The following is an 18,530-nucleotide window of genomic DNA, read 5'->3' as shown; positions in this document are numbered from 1 at the left end:
TTTTTTGTATTATTTTCTGTCTTTCTTTTTTTTCTTAGACCATCAGCCCCAAAAAATCCCCTGCTGTGTTATGCGTTTGTGATTTTATAGAAGAAGGAAAATGAGATTTACTTCCTGTTGCCTGTTGAATCAAATAAAACCTTGTCTAAAATTCCATTTTAATGCATTGCTTCTTGATCTTAATTTTCAGTCTATGTCAAATTTTCCATTTTTTACTTTCTGCATTTTTTGGTTTTCTTTTAGATTTTTCTTTCTTTCAGAAAACCATCTTTCAATTGAAATATATATTCATTCTTGAATTAATTTTTGAAATTCTCTGAATAAATTTTAAATTGAGCTAATTTAACACAACATAAAAATCAAAAACAGTTTTATTGGAGAAAATGAGCAATAGACCCCACCATGAATTGTAGTCACTGTTAGCTTTCCATTCACAAATAAAGCCTAAAGAATCCAGGGAACTCCTCCCATCCAGATCAGAAGAAACAAGCAGCCAAAATAAGTGGTGTCAAAAAGGAACAGAACACCAATCAAGTACATCTTCATGTGTCTCACAAATCAGATTTTTCTTCCTTCTCTTCAGAAAAACGTATGTGTTTCCCTTTTGGGGTTGGCAACCCCTTCAAGCGCAAGATATTAGGCGAAGAAGCAGAAACACTCTCAGCATAGTTTTCTTCTTCTTCATTGACAAGCTCATCATCACTATTGTAAACAAATCTCTTGTGCTTTCCTGCAAACTTGGGAGCTATCCTTTGACTCATGCTAATGTTGTTCAAGCCTTTACACAGTTCATCAAGCACCAACCCTCCATCATCATGTTCTTCTTCAACATCCTCATAATAATCTTGTTCATCTTCAGCTATTTCCTCATCCTCCTCATCATCATATTCATCATGGGTGCTAGCATTGACCTGCATTGACCAGACAGAAGCATCATCATCTTCTGTATTGGCCGAGAGCTTCTCTATGTAGCAGCTACTAACTTCGCTTCCTTGTACTACTTCCTGATAACTCAGCTCAGAGGAGCATTCTTCTGATGCATCGGAAGCTCGAGATTTTTCTGAAAAATCCAGAAGGAGAGACCTGGTTATCAGGCTCTCTTCCGATTCAGAATTCTCTTGGTTCTTTCCATCAAACATGTGATTCAATACCTGCCATCAAAACAAATCAATTTATTACCACATATGATTAATCATAGGATCATGAATTTGAGATTTTATTTAGTCTAATCAAAATCTGATCAATTTAACCAGGACTCTACCAACCTGAGAATTTAAAGGGATCACTGAAGCCAAACCAGTGGTGCCACCACTAGAAAGATTCTGAATTTGGGGAATAATTGCTGGCGTTGGGGCAAAAATCTCTTCTTCCACCTTCTGCAACTGCAAGAGGGTCTTCACCTGATCCCTCAGCAAGGCCTCACCAGACCCTGGCGTGTTCTTCACTCTGCTTCCTCTCTGCTTCGCCAATGGGGTCTCTATATTGCCTCCATTGGCAACCCCTATTATTGGGGAATCATTTGTTATGTCAATTAGTGCAGATCGATCTTGCTGTTGCCCCTTTGATTTTGAATTATTCTTTTCGGAATCTTCAATCTTTCCTGAAAAAGAAAAGGGAAAAAGATGAGTGAAATTTGTTTGCTACATTTTTTGAGGAAGAAAATGGGAATCTAACTGGAATGTGATTACTACTGCTGTTGATGGTGCCGTTATTGGAAGCATTCAAGTTCAGTGATCTTGTGACTCTTCTTGTGGAGGATGATGGGGTCTCCATTGAAACCGATTCAAGATCACCCCAACACTAAAAGTTGAATGCTTTAGATGAATTATTGATTTGTACTCAGAGAGAGAGAGAGAGAGAGAGAGAAAGATTCAAGAATATACGGGATTAGGTCAAAACTTTAGGGTTTATAAAGGAGTTGGGTGAATATGACCGTTGGCGGACTGAAAAGGAAGTAGCCGTTAGTTTCTAGCTTGAATTATGGGTTATTTTATTTGGGCTGCTTGACCCTTTATCGGACCATACAGCCCATTGGAAATCTGCCAATTACAGTGTATACAACGTGGGTGAGTAAATTATTTTTTTAAGTAACATTGTCCGTGTGCCTATTTTTTTTTATTTTTTATTTTGGTAAACGTCCGTGTGCCTATTTATTAATACATTAAAGTCACCATAGTTCTGGAAAATTTTTTTAACAAAATCAAATGAATCTGTTTATATAGTAATTCTTAATTAAGTACAAAATCAAATAATTACTTTATTATTTAATATTATTATTTAAAATAACTAAATTTTTTTATTAAGAGGATATAACATTTGTCACAAATAATTCTACCCATGGAACCTCAAGCGTTTAGAAATCAAACGAAAAAAATAAATTTTATTTACCGTTACGTTTGAAAGTCAGGCAACCTGCCAAACTTTTTTACCTTTTCTTGCGAGGGATGAATATACTTACTATCAAAAAATCGATACACTTACCACCAGAAAAATTTATCATTCTTACAATCAATTTAATCACTCTTGATTTCCGTCAATCTAATAGTTATAATTTATTGAGAATTAATAATTAATTAATAAGTATGACCCAACAAATATTATTAATTCTCAATAAATTATAACCATAAGATTGACGGAAATCAACGGTGATTAAATTAGTTGTAAGAGTAGTAAACTTTTCTAGTGGTAAGTGTATCGGTTCCTTTCTTTTGATACAGGGAATTGGACTTAGTTATTCACAATTCTAATGTTGATATATAATTGCATCTAGGGGTGTTCGCGGTCTGGATTTGATCAGTTTTAGAAGCAAAAATCATCCGATCTAATCTCTCCGGTTTGAATTTTTTTCAAATCCGATCCGATCCGATCCAATCCAATCTAATTTTTTTCGGTCTGGACTGGATCGGTTTTCGATTTTTTGAAAATCTTAAAATTTGTTTCATAATTATTGTGCAAATACCATCATTTGTATATGGGAAAAATGTTTCTGCAGTTAATGCAGATAAGTTATATGCATTTATTCCATAAATGATGTCGTTTTGGTATTGAAATTTTAAAAAATTATAAATATAAAGACTATTATAACCCTGAAATAAATTAAAATTACAAAAACACCATGATTTTCACTCCAAAACGACGTCATAATGGGCTTACTGCAGATAACTTATCTGCAGAAAAAACGAACCCTTTGTATATATTGGCTTTGTATTTTTTTTTTTTGAAATACAAAAGCATCAATAAACGATAATGTAATTTATTTATTTTTGGGTAATGAGATATGAAGCTCTACACAGATGAAATTTTGTCGATGAGATGTGACTAAGTTTTTTCTTGGGTTTAGTTGATGGGTTGATAGGTCTTAGGTTTAGAAATTTTTGGCCTATGATTGGAGAAAAGCCCAAGTAGGTAGAAAGAAATTAATATATTGGATCAGTTTGGATTGGATCGATTTTCATCAACCAATCCGAAAACTGATCCAATTCAATTAAAATTTGTGATTTTTTTTTCGGTTTTCGATTTTTTGGTTTTCGATTTATTCGGTTATCGATTTTTCAGTTCGGTTACCACGGTTTGAATCGGTTTGGATCGATTAATGAACACTCCTAGTTTCATTCGTATATTGGTTTATTAGTTTATTTTTTTTTTCTTTTTAATTTGTAGCTACGTGTCTAAAACAATGGATTGAATATAAAAAAAATTTGGCAGATAAAATTTCAAGTAGATTAAAAAAACTAATTGAAAATGATTTTCAGTAATGACTTTTGACGAATAATTTGATAGAAATTAAAATCTTAGGAAAGTTAAAAAAAAAACATTAACAAATAACATGTAATTTTTTATAATAAAATAGTATGTAATTTTAGGGTGTGCATGACCTATGAAGCACCGACACTTCAAAAACCTCGACGTGTTGTGTTCGACACTACCCGACACTCTCCGATACTCCGACACTCCCCAACACTTCAACGCCCGTTGTAGAAACTCAAAAAAAGTTTCAAAGGTTGCGTTACATTGCGTTTTTAGTTCTAACTATTTGATTCGTTGGATTACTATTACCATTTTATTGAATTTAATATAAATATTTGTGATATCTTATGTTTCTTTGCAAAATTAATGGATATTATAGGTTTAGCTTTATTTTTTTTGTTAAATTATTGAATATTATATATAATACACGCAACATAAATTAAAAATATTATTCAATATCAAAACGTGTCCTAACATGTCGAAATATAATATTTTTTAGAATTAATGTGTCGGAGTATCGTGTTTTGTGTCCCATGTCAGTATCGGTGCTACATAGTGCATGACAACCATTCTATTCCTTAGCACTGTTTCTGAAAAGAAATAATACTTTTCTATTTCTGTTCCTTGGAACAGTTTCTGAGAAAAAAAATGTGTTTGATAACATGTTCTATTTTTATTCCGAGAATGAGAATTGCGTTGATAACATGACAAATAATATAATAAAAAATAATTCATATTAAATATAAAAAAATTTCGGATCATCACTTTCCTTTCCATATGGTGTGGTTGTGGCGGTGGCGGGGGGTGGCGGCAGTGACGTGGTGATGATAATGGTAGTGGTTGTGACGACAGTGGCGGTGGTAATGGTGGCGACAGCGGTGGTGACATCGGAGATAGTGGTGAGGATGGTGGTGGTGGAGGTGACGACAGTAGCTGCGACAATGGTGGTGGGATGGTGGTTGGTGGCGGCGACAATGGTAGCGGTGGCTTGGTGGTGGTGGTTGTGATGGCATTATGGAGGTGGTGGTGGTGGTGGTGGCAGTGGTTGTAGAGGTGGCGGTGGTGGTAGGTCACAATGGTGGTGGTGGTGGTGTAATGGTGGCGATGGTGACGGTAGTGGCTGTGACGATTGTGGTGGTGGTTGGTAGTAGCGGCGGTGTTGGTGGTGGCTGCAACAATGATAGTGGTGGTTGGTGACAGTGGTGGTGATGGTAGCGGTGCCGTTGTGGTGGTGGTAGTGGTGGTGGTGATGGTGATGGTGGTGGTGGTGGTGGTGGTGGTGGTTGTGTTGGTGGTGATGGTGGCGGTGATAGTAGCGATGCCGTTGTGGTGGTGGTAGTGGTGCCGATGGCGGCAGTGGTTGCAATGATGGTGGTGGTGGTGATGATGGTGGTGACGGTGACAGTGATAGTGGTGGTGGTGGTGGTTGCAGCGGTGGTAGTTGTGGTGGTGATGGTGGCATGGTGGTAGTGATGGGTGGAGGTGGTGGTGATGGTGGCTGTGACATCGTGGTAGTGAGGGGTGGTCACGACAGCACTAGTGGTACGACGACGGCGACGATGATGGTGGCGGTGGTCGTGTTGGGATGGTGGTGGTGATGGTGATGGTGATGATGGTAGAGATGGAGAGTGATTAAGAGAGAAAAGTGTTTCTCATTTTGTACCTAGGAGTAAAAGAGCAGAAATTTTCTGATTCTTTTTTCTGTTTTCCAGCACAAAATTTAATCCGGTTTATCTCGAGAACAAAAAAATAATTCGGTTTTACCAAACGAGTTTTCTATCCATTTCTGTTCCCGAGAACAGAAATTAAAAAAAAATTTGATTCCGGGAAGGTTGTGATGCGCACCCACTATAGTTTCAAATATTATTTTTTCAGAAATGGATTTCTCGTGTTAAATTTTCACAACACAAAAATTTGTGTTTATTTTTCATTTAATAGATTTTACAAATTTTAATAGGACTTCGCTTATTCGACATCTATTAAGAGATAAACAAATAAATGCATAATTTTCGTATGATAGGATGCCAGTAACTCCTTATAAGATTTTTGATATTATTGATAGATTAAGAAGTCTGATTATGAATATTTCCAAAAAAAAAAAGTCTGATTATACTTCTCACAAGATGTTACAAGACTACGAATATTTAAAGGGAGGAAAAAAGTGAACTTCCAAATAAAGGGAATATTTTTCTTGCATACTAATACATTAGGTCTCGGCTTTTTCAAAAGCCTATTTAACTAGAAACATCAGGCTTTAAGTTATCACAAAAAAATAAAAATTTAGAGTGCTTTTGGTACAAGTTTTATTTTTTCTTTGATGGAGAAGTGTGGGTGGGCATGAATATTGATCCTTAACAGACTTCTTATTCAATATGATTACTGTTGCTTATTATGTTTCTTTAAGTGGAATATTGTTTGGTATGCATATATGTATATATTCAACTACCTTAAATAAGGAAAATAGAATTAGCATAGTGAATGTTAACTTGAAATTTGTCAATCGAAGGGACTGTTATTTCTAAAGGCTTTCATGTGACATAACGTTTTAAGTGAAGGAGAGGGTTTTTGGCCATTATGTGTAGGGAAAATCCCTTTGGGAATTTTTTACACTGTTTATGAGATATAACTTCACACATAGAGCCAACTACTTGTCTCTTGTCTCGATAATATTGTACTACACCTCTTCCTCTTCCTTTTGGTAGGGGGGAATTTGCATAATCCATTTATGAACTTTTTGTTTTTCACTTATGAGAAATATAGTCTCTAATTCTCTCTTATGTTTTGGTTATTAGACTAACAAGTTATTCTTCATGATCAAACAATATATGCATAACCAGAAGGATTTTCTTTTTACTGATTTATTTATATATTTACTGGCTCAACAATGATAGAGAGATGTATTATCTATTAAGTTGTTGGCTGCACACAACACTCACTTGGATTGCATTGAAATAACGCATAGACAAAAACAAAAATAATTTTCCCATAGAAGCAGCTTCATTGAAGAATTTGGATCAAGTATTAACTTGTAATTTTTAATGACATTTACCGTAGATGTTAATACAGTATCTCAAAGGGTCATATTGTACGATTTGATTAAATAATTTTCCATTTTAATGACCTACACTGAGTATTGGAAACTGAATGGAATGAATTCTATATTTGGTGCTCGCAATGCTAATTAATGCTCAAGTATTGTTTTATTTGTATTACCAATGACTCCAAGGTTCCACCTCACGCTGTTGCTGTTTACGCAGTTACTGCAACAGAGGGTAACATAACATCGAAAGGTTAGTTGGTGTAATATGATTCAAAGCATTCGATGGTAAAAAAATGATCATGCTTTCAATTTCGTTAAGCATCTTCCACCAATTGCCAGTCAGTTGTAAGTTGTAAGTTGTAACTTCTCCTCACCGCGCGGACAACATCTTTGATGTGACCCAAAAATCACATAATTCGACCTTCCTCAACGGCTGTTATAAAATATTTTAAATTTATTTTTATAATATCATATACGTTTTATGTTTTTAATTGACTAGTATATAATACACAGTATATAATAAGAATTCAACCCAAACAAGAGACATGGAGGATATCAAGAGATTTTAGACGCAAAACTAGACTGCGTTTAAAAAGCTACTAAGCCAGCTAGAATCCTGGTTGCCTTCCAATTACATGGAACGGTAATGTAATATTTAAGATAAAAATTGATGAGAATAAAATGAGAAACCAAAATTAAACTTTGAATAGATATATTAAAAGAACCAAATCCGTATTTAAGGCCAATTACATTTCAACTTTACCAAATATAAAATTTTCTGTACTTACAAAAACTGTGGTGCTAATAATTGTGAGATTATCCATCTAATTAACTGGCCGGTGATGGGTGCATCGTGCATGTGAATATGTGATGCTTCATTCTCCAAATGTTAGGAATCAGTCACTTTAATTAGTAGTGTGTGGGGTGGAAGTACACTGGCAATAAAGTGCGTTTTCATTGCCTGAAATGTGCACCTCGTTTTATTTAGGATTGCAGTAGTACTGTAATTGTACATATTTCAGTACCACAAGGCGCAGTGGAATCTTTGAATATTGGGTTGGGTCCACCCATGTTCGAAATTAAAAACATCCTAAAAAAATATTGGAAACCGTAGTAAAGACTAAGTCTTATTTTACAATTGATGGGGCATGAATATCTTCGACCAATGCACACTTTTCTCATTTTCTTCAAGAATATATGGGCGTGTTTGATTGTGTTTTGATTTTTTATTTTTAAAACTGTTTTGTAGAATAATTTTTAAGAATTGATTTTCAGAATAAAAAAAGAAAAAATTCGCTTGATAAATTTGTTTTGGAAACAATTTTAAAAGTCAAAGAATAAAAAAATCTGCTTGGTAAAAAATTTGTTCTAAGAACATGTTTTTAGAATAAAAAAATAAAAAACTCGTTTGATTGCTATTTTTTTAAATAATTTCTATTATTATATCTAAAAACTTATATGTATTTTGAAGATAAAAAAAATCATAGACTTTTTAATTGGGCCATTTGTACCAATGTGTCCAATATACTTGAGAATGAAGATACGTGTACAAAACACCTTCATAGACTTTTTATCGCAGAACAGTAAGGAGTCAACACTAGAAAATCCTATTTGCACAAACAAAAAATGCTTTACTTGTCACCACTTGAAAGTTGAAAGAAACTAATTAGAATTAACGTTTGTAGATAAAGGGTTTTATAATTCTCATTTAACATGAGAATTACAATTTTCCTATACACCCTTCGATTTCCGTGCTGACATGGGTCCTACATATAATTTTTCTAACACATGGGTCTCACATGCTTTTTATCTCTACAACATAAGATTTCAATTCTCGTTCAACATGAGAATTATAAAACCCATAGATAAAATATATAAAAAGCAAAATATCTTGGATTGGTTCAACCCGTTTACCCACGTCAACTCCTCGTATGCTTTAACTTCTCTGTTTGTAAAGAGGGAACAGTTGTCAAAGTGCCACTGTTGGGGAAAAAAAACACCAAAATGCCACGTCAACAATAAATTTTGCCAAAATGCCACGTGGCATATTTCGCTACACTGTGTAGCGAAATATGTGTGCAAATAATTCGCTACACAGTGTAGCGAAATATGCCGCGTCAGAATGCACAGAACCAAAAATGCCACGTGTCAGACAGGGAGAATTTCGCTACACTGTGTAGCGAAATTCTCCCTGTTTGACACGTGGCATTTTTGGTTCTGACGTGGCATATTTCGCTACACCGTGTAGCAAAATATTTGCACACGTATTTCGCTACATAGTGTAGCGAAATATGCCACGTGGCATTTTGACAAAATTTACTGTTGGCGTGACATTTTGGTGTTTTTTTTTCAACAGTGACACTTTGGCCACTGTCCCGGTAAAGAGGGCAAGCTACAGAAGTGGAACAAAACAAACTATAAATATATGCCCAAAAGTTGATTTTCATAGTCTTCCATCAATTTAAATAAATTAACCTGTTAAAATGGAAATCTATGAATATAAAATCAACCACATTCTTACATGATAATAGTGGCAATCAGGAGTCTCCACTTCAACAAGAATGTCTATCAGATTTGCGTCAATGCATATGGAATCATGAACACAAAACCCATATTAGAAATTGATAGATGGAAAGGAAAGGAAAAAAAATAAAGAACATATGTAATGATGAATCAAATAGAAGGAGAAAATAATAAATGACACAAGTAATGGAGTCTGGCACTCTTGCATGTAAACGAAAGAAAAAAAGGGGGAAAAATGCTGGACTCTGATGTCCTCCGACATAAAAGGAACAACAAAAGTCCATCAAAACAGAGAGATGCCGAAAACACAGTGATGCTGGGACTGGGAGGAGGCCTTGAAATCAACAGGAGAAGAAGGTGCAGCGCTGCTCCATCTTCTTCCTTCTCAGTAGCATTATTTACTCACCAAGAGAGAGAGAGAGAAATTTCGTTTAAATTTTCTGGTCCATTGACAACACTATTAAGGTTCTTCGTTTTAGATGCTAGCTTTTTTTCCTTTCTCGCGCAAAGATTTGTGTCAGAAAGAGAAAGAGGAAGATAGCACAAATACCATTGAAGGAGGAGAAAGAAAGCAATGTGGTCATAGTTGCAGAGTTCAGATACCAAAAGTAAGAATAGAGATTAATTACAGCTTTGCCATTAATGAAAACAATTCTTCTCCGTGTTTTAGGTGTTTTCAGAACAAAAAGTAAAAAGCTAGAACAAAAACACCTCAAAGGTGTTCTGTAATTTCTGTTTTAAAAATTAAAATTTAAAAACTGTTTTTAAATTTTTTTCACACAAAACAGCGTATCAATCATGTTTTTTTGTTTTTAAAATTAAAAAATTGTTTTACAAAACTGAAATCAATCAGGACCTATGTTTCTTCTATTGGTAGAATTTTTTTTTAGCACAACGGACTAACGGAGGCATGAAAGATGGGGAATATTTTTCTTATGTTGTAGGAGAATGATTATTTCATGTTATAGAAATAAAATTATGAGTGGGACCCATACGTAAGAGGAGAGAAAAAAAAGAGTGGTGGGACCCACTCCTTTTGTGTGTGTAAAAAAATTATTTATCTCATGTAAAATGAGATAAACATAATCCATGAAAGATATATATTTTAATTTTTCGATGCATCTTTAACTCTTAATATGTATTTTAGTTGTTTACCAAAAAAAAATATGTATTTTAGTTTTTATCAAATCATTCTTTATCTGATTTTAAAAAAAAATTATTAATAATTTAATAAAAATAAAACACATGACATATTTTAAATGAAAGATATACCAAAAATTTAGTGTATTTATAGCACCACAAATATTCTGAAACAGTGACCATTTTGCCACTGTTCATCATAAAATTTACCAGAATGCCATGCGCACAATAAAAATTCCCAAACTGCCACGCAGGCTAATTCGCTACACAGTGTAGCAAATTAGGCCTGCTGATATGTCACCTCCCCACTGGTCAACGTATTTCGCTACACAGAGTAGCGAAATACGTGGTCAAAAGGTCAGCCTGGTCAGTCACCTTTTGGACACGTGTCAAGCCACCCATATTTCGCTACACTGTGTAGCGAAATACGTGGCAACGGTCACCTGCTGCACTGCGCATGTCAGACACGTGGCAGCTTTGCACAAATTCGCTACCCTGGGTAGCGAATTATGTGCAAGTTTTTTCCTATATAAACCCCACGGTCCCCACCCCTCCCCCACCATTTCCTCTCATTCTCTCCCTCACTCCCTCTCTCTCTAAGTGCTTTCTCTCTACAAGGTTAGTATTTTTTTTATTGCTTTTATAATATGTTTGTTTCATTAATTATGTTTTTATAAATGTGTTATATTATTTTATATTTATACTTGAAACAATAGATTAGTAAATATGTTATATTATTTAGTGTTTAGGCTTGAAACTTTAGGTTAGTAAATATGTTATAGTATTTAGTGTTGATACTTGAAACTTTAGGTTAGTGAATGTGGTATATTATTTAATGTTGATATTTCCAACCTTAGGTTAGTAAATGTGATAATTTTAAATCATGCATAAATGATTAGGTATAATTTATTTAATTTATTATTTAAGCTTTAATACATGTGTAATGTTATTTAATTTTGGTTTTTGATACCTTAGGCTAGTAAAATGTGTTAATTAATTCCACGCTATAATGCTTAGGCTAATATAAATAATTTTTTATTTATGCTGTAATATTTTGTGAATATTATTTAATGTTGGTATTTGAAACGTTAGGTTAATAAATGTGTGAATTTATTTTACGCATGAATGAATGATTAGGTCTACATAATTAAAATTTGTAATTAATTTATAAACGTTAATAATTTATAAATTTAGATTTAGGGTTTTAAAACCTTAGGCTAGTAAAATGTGTTAATATTATTTAATGTTGGTATTTGAGCCATTAGGTTAATAAATGTGTTAATTTATTTTACGCATAAATGAATGGTTAGGTCTACATAATTAAATTTTTTAATTAATTTATAAACGTTAATAATTTAGAAATATTGTTTAATTCTTAAATTTTTGAAACCTTAGGTTGGAAATTATGTGAATCTATTAACGCATAAAATCGTAGGTTTAATTAACTTAATTTATTATTTATGCTTTAATACTTATTTCATTGTTAGTTACTGTTGATCTTAGACACGATAGGTTAGCAAGAATTTTTAATTTAGTTAAAGCAGAAACTTAAATGGAGAAAAACCTATTGAATTGTGCTTTTATTAATTTAATTTATTTAGCTAAATATTTATGAATTCTTTGTTGATGAATATTAATTTAATTGTTTTGTATTAATTTATTTAGATATGGAGCATGATGAGGCACCTCGTCCTGGGTCTCCACGCAGCGTGATTGACCCTGAGCCTTCAGACAAGACTCTCCTAACTTTACAGGAGAAACATATATCCACACATGTGTGGAACACCTGTGAGGATCCGAATGTCCCGGATCGTGTGATTAATGTGCGACATGCTGCGACACATGATCACCGTGCCATTCCTGAAGAGATTGAGCCATGGCTGAGGCAGGCTGGCTTCTACCATATTGCGCGCCTGCGCAACCATGAGGTTAGTAATTTTTTATTGTATCACTATATCCTGACTTTGGAATATGGCATTGTGATAATAATATTTTTATTGCTGATTGACCACATATTTTTTATGATTTCAGATAGACCATGCGCTTGTGTCTGCGCTTGTCGAACGATGACGTCTAGAGACACAGACATTTCATATGAGGATGGGCGAGGTCACCATTACCCTGGAGGATGTGCATCATCTACTAGGATTGCCCACTGATGGTGATGTTGTGTCCGGGCGCCACAGACGACATCCATTTACGCAGTTATTCAATGACTACTTAGGCGTTAATCCACAGGCTGGTAGGGATTTTTCTGGAGGTTTGTTGGGTCTCCACTTCCTATGGCAGAAGTTTCGGGATTATGCAGGCCACGCAAACACTGAGGTTGACCGTATGAGATATACTCGTGCACTAATTTTGCGCATACTTGGGGGGGACACTGTTTGTGGACACTGCTTCCAGCTTCGTTCCTGCGAGATATTTAACATATTTGGATAATTTCCAGCGGTGTGGAACCTATAGTTGGGGCTCTGCAGTTCTCATCGTCTTATATAAGGAATTGTGCAAAGTGACTGACAGGAGACGTTCTGAAATGGGTGGTTGTGCACTCTTTATTGCAATTATGGGCGTGGACCAGATTCCCGCCTATCTCTCCTGGAGTACCCGAAGTCACTGATGAGCATGCTGCTTATGGACTCAGGTAATTGCACTGTTGTTTATGTAAATTATTCAAATTGCAGGCTGTTAATATTTTTGCGGTTATTGTATGGTAATACATGTGGACTATTTGTTGCAGGTTTAACAGTTATGATGTGCGGCAGACTGTGTGTACACACATTCGTAGGTACCGGCATCGTCTGGACGTTATGCGCAGACGTGAGTTTTGTTGGACCAGTGGGGAGGTGACACATCAGCAGGCCTAATTCGCTACACTGTGTAGCGAATTAGCCTGCGTGACAGTTTGGTAATTTTTACTGTGCACGTGGCATTCTGGTAAATTTTATGTTGAACAGTGGCAAAATAGTCATTGTTCCAAATATTCTCCTATTGGTAACATAATCAAGACAAGTGCAGGTTGCATACGCTAGTACGAATAAATTAATGAACTGGCTATCAAAAAAAAAAAATTAATGAACCGATGACAGCTGAAACAGTTTATGTGGAATATGAAAGCCATGTTATTTTGAATTAATTCCGCTGTTTAAGACGTGTCGACATTTTTTTAGTTATATAAAGGAGAATAAATCATGTTAAGTTCCCTTCACAATTTTACATTTCTAGATTACTTTTTTTAATTGAATGTTTTTTAATTAAATAAATAAATATATATAGATATGATAAAATTATTTTTATAGCCACTTTACATATAGCAGTGACAGATATATGATTATGGTTCCCAAGATTTAATGTTTTCACGTATATATAGCAAATATTTGACAGTTGTACATAAAGCGACTGCACAAAAATCGATATAGATAGGGAAAGTTTATATTTACAAATTTTTTGTTTACAGACTACACTATATCTTACTCATAAGACATAGTGCAGTTATACATGAGAAAATATACTTTCATGTTATTGGAGAGTATTTTTCTCTCATACACTTACATCAATTTTTATGTTGCTTTTTTTTATAAGTGGGTGAGTTACATATATGATTGTATCTATAGCATGAGAGAGATTCTCTCATATTACACGAGACATATATATATATATATATATATATATATATATATATATATATTATATATATATATATATATATGGGGAAGGATCCGTTACAAATTTTTACAAATTACACTATCTTTTCTCGGGATGTTAAGGTGGATGTGTGGGTACACAAGGATGGATAAGATAAGAAATGAAGATATTCGACGAAAGGTCGGAGTAGTACCGGTAGCCGAGAAGATGAGAGAACATAGATTGAGGTGGTTTGGGCACGTGATGAGAAGACCCATGGATGCTCCTGTAAGAACAGAAGTTTGTTACCAAGAGCTAAACACAAAAAGAGGCAGAGGTAGGCCGAAGCTTACTTGGGGGAAAGTAGTAAAACAAGATTTAATGGAGTGGGATATAGATTGGCGGACAATATGTCTTAGAAAGGAATGGAGAAAAGCTATAAGTATGGTGGAGGGTTAGACTCGCTGTTATTCCTATGTTCCAGATGGTCCTTTTTTAGTCCTTTTCCCCTTCAATTCCCCCACTTCTTCTTGTCCCTTTCTTTTTTACTTTTATTTATTTACATATACATATATTTTTATTTCATTTTATTTTATTTTATTATTTTATTTGTGTATTTTTATTTATTTATTTATTTTTTATTTTTTATTTTTTTTACTTTTTTTCAACCGTTTTGTATCTTTCATGTGGGTTCTACCACCGACCCCAATTAATTTGGGATAAAGGTGTTGTTGATGTTGACACTATCTTTTCCCGGGAGAAGATAGTGTAACTAGTGTTCTTCCGGGAGAAGATATTGTAGTTTGTAAGAGTTTATAAACAAACAAGTTTGTAAATATAACTTGTCCCATATATATATTAGGATCCGTTTACATTATCTTCTCCCGGGAGAAGATAGTATAATTTGTAAAAATTTGTACAAAAAGTTTGTAAATGGATCATTTCCCATATATATATATATATATATATATATATATATATATATATATATATAAAATATTCCTCAAGCAGCTTGAGATAAGTTTATCTTCGCCCACCTCAAAATTATGTCGTTTTATTTATTAATTTCCTTATATTAATTGATTTACCTTTGAATATATACATATAACGCTTATCGTTTCTCAAGTTGCTTGAGATAATTTTATCTCCGGTTACTAAATCATAACCGTACAAAGATGGATCAATTGTGACAGAGAAAGAGAGAGAAAAAGATAATCATAACCAATCAAATGTGAATCAATTAATATAAGTAAATAAATAAACAAAACGACGTAGTTTTGGGGTGACCGGAGATAAACTTATCTCAAGTTGTCGGAAAAATATTTTTTCCTATATATATATATAGAAAAACTACTTTCATGTTACATGAGATTAGTTTTTCCTTCTGCAAACCCTTTGATAACATGCAACCTTTTATTTTATTTTATTTTTTTATGTGGTGGAGTTCACATGTTTGTCTCTATGACATGAGACAACTTATTTCCTTTAACACGAGATTAATAACACCCGTATATATATATATATATATCAGAAAAATATTTCTGCAGTTAATGCAAATAAGTTATCTGCATTTATTTCCAAAACGACGTCGTTTTGGGATTGAAAGATTAGAAAATTATAATTATAAAGACTATAACAATCCTGAAATAAATTAAAATTACAAAAATACCATGATTTCCTCCCCAAAACGATGCCATATTGGGCTTACTGCATATAACTTATCAGCAGTAACTGCAGAAAAAACGAACCCTATAAATATATATAGGGATCAATGTTACTCATATTGTAGGAGATAATTTTATGTCCTAAACACACATAAAAGTGTGTTGAACTTATATTTTTTTTTCTCTCTTCTCTTATGTCCTATCACCTATGTCTTTATATATATATATATATATATATATATATATATATATATATATATATGGTATAATCATTTCTACAGCTACTTTACGTACAACAATTAATCTTGATTATTGATTTTTCACATTTAATGTTTTCACCCACCTTTGTATGGTTATGGCGAGTCTTAACCATACAAAGGTGGGTGAAAATATTAATGTGGAAAATCAATAATCAAGATTAATTATTGTACATAAAGTAGATGTAGAAAGGATTATACCATATACATATATATATATATATATATATATATATATATATATATATAAATTTGGCAAGTCATAACTAGGGGTGAAAGTGGGCTGGACTGGGCCGAGCTTTGCCCCGTACAGCCCAAGCCTATGCCAAAAAATTTCAATTTGGCCCGGCCCGATAGCATAGTATGAGTCTAACTATTAGCATGTTTTGGCCCATTTATAAAAAAACAAATGGCCCGGCCAGGCCCGTTGGCCTGTTAATTTTTAACTTCCAAGCAGATCATGAATCAACTCCACAAAATACTCAAATTCTATTGTTAAAACAAAAATCACAATTTTAACGTCCAAACAGAATCATGAATCACAACAATAACTCATCACAATCTGCATTTAAGTCACTGTAAAAAGCAAAATCCTCAAACTAAATAACATATATTTCATCAGATCTAACAAGTCAATCCATACTATGTATTCATGAGGCAAAAATCAGTAAAGGGCATATGCATGGGACATGGGATTGGGAACTATGAATCATATATCAAAAATCAAAATATAAAAATATCACCAAAAATATGAGTGAAACGTGCAAAGTAAATGCGATGAGAGAGGGCAGGGAGAACGCACCTGGAGCTGCACATCAGGGAGAGAAGGAGAATGCGAGACTGGAGATTGCGAGAGTGATGAATCAACTAAGATTAAATTAGGAGGTTGAAATGAAACTCAGATTCTGGAAATGGTGTTCCCAATTGGAGTCTGCAGCTGCAATTCTCACCAATCTAAGATTAGAAAAACGAAACCTAAAAAGGTTTGGTGGAGCAAAGTAGACACCGTGTAAGGACGAGCAATTGGAGTAAGAGTCCCTCTTCACTTTAGTCTTCAATCTTCTTGTGGGCTGTGATAAAAAACCGAGGGTGAGCAATTGGGCCAGCCTGGAGGCTCATAGGCCAGGCTATTACATTAACACTCTGGCCTAATTATGTAATCAAACTTTTACACCAGCCTAAGCCCAATCTGCCAAGTATAAAGGCCGAGCCAGACCAGGCCACTAATGGGCCAGGCACTAGGCCCCTGTGGGCCAGTCTGGCCCAGTTTCACCCCTAGTCATAACCATACAAAGGTGGATGAAAACATTAAATGTGGAAAATCAATAATCAAGATTAATTGTTGTACGTAAAGTAGTTGTAGAAATGATTATACTATATATATATATATATATTTAAATATAAATATATATATATAAACTCCCTTTTTTTCTTATGTTGTTGTAAAAAAAATATTTTTCTATCTCTGATTATAATTATATACTCTAGGGAGTGCATAATTATAATATGAAATTTTTTTTCTCATTCTCCACGTCCGAAATATATAATTATAATCAGTGGAAGAAAAAGATTTTTTTGTAGCAACATAAAAAGTAGATTTACCATATATATATATATATATATATATATGGCAAAATAATTTGTCATGTGACTTGACACAAGGTTTTGTCTAGTCAAAAAATTATAACTATGTACTAAGGGTAGTGCATAATTATAACATTAAAGTTTTTTTTATCTCTTCATAAATTTAACTATGTACTATAGGTAGTACATAGTTATAATATTAAAACTTTTTCTCTCTCCAACGTCAGTCGACAAGTCTGTGAAAAGTTATTGAGGAGAGAAAAAAAATAGCTTTAATATTATTTTTTTTGGTACATAGCTTTAATATTATAATCATATATTACCTGTAGCAGATAGTTAAATTTATGAAGAGAAAAATAATAATTTTAATATTATAATTATGTACTACTCTTAGTACATAGTTATAAATTTCTAACCGAACAAAACCTTATATCAAGTTACATTAGATCCGACAAACCCTATATATATAGGTCTTTATTAATCTCATGTAACAGAAGAGAAGCTCTCTTATGCTATAGAGATAATCATGTGTAAGACACATCCACTTTAATATTATAATCATATATTTTCCTATATATATATATATATATATATATATAGGCAAAATTAGTTGCATAAAGATACTCATATCATGTCACTCACAGTTCGAAAAACGTGCCCAACTCATTTTTTTTTCTTCAAAATACTGATGGGATCCAATTTGTTTCTATCTATGGAAAAATGTGCTGATCTCCAGCAGCATAAGAAATACAACGCCCACATATATATATATATATATATATATATATATATATATATATATATATATAGGAAAAAGAAATATCTCTTTGTTGTAAAAAATATTGAAATAGGTAGTTACAAAATCATAACCGTTGATTTATTTTTTTATAATTGTGATCTTTTTACATGATTATGTCTTTTTTTTTTTAACATGAGAGGATCTATTTCTCAATT

At 33.4% G+C, this 18,530-nt stretch overlaps 1 protein-coding gene across 1 annotated transcript; it reads right to left on the bottom strand.

Annotated features, from left to right (window-relative positions):
* Positions 1–551: 551 nt before the first annotated feature.
* Positions 552–1,773, bottom strand: LOC133291364 (uncharacterized). The gene is made up of 3 exons (XM_061489620.1): positions 1,692–1,773; positions 1,266–1,600; positions 552–1,151 (listed from the first exon to the last, which is right to left on the bottom strand). Exons 1-3 carry the CDS (start codon positions 1,771–1,773, stop codon positions 552–554), a joined length of 1,017 nt encoding a protein of 338 aa, XP_061345604.1.
* Positions 1,774–18,530: the final 16,757 nt, after the last annotated feature.

This window comes from Gastrolobium bilobum, unplaced genomic scaffold (assembly GCF_033153095.1).
Source record: "Gastrolobium bilobum isolate Gb01-03AN ecotype WA unplaced genomic scaffold, APGP_CSIRO_Gbil_v1 utg12132, whole genome shotgun sequence".
Taxonomy (NCBI): Eukaryota; Viridiplantae; Streptophyta; class Magnoliopsida; order Fabales; family Fabaceae; genus Gastrolobium; species Gastrolobium bilobum.
Note: the sequence above shows the minus strand (reverse complement) of the source record. Positions and strands in the feature narration are given on the sequence as shown.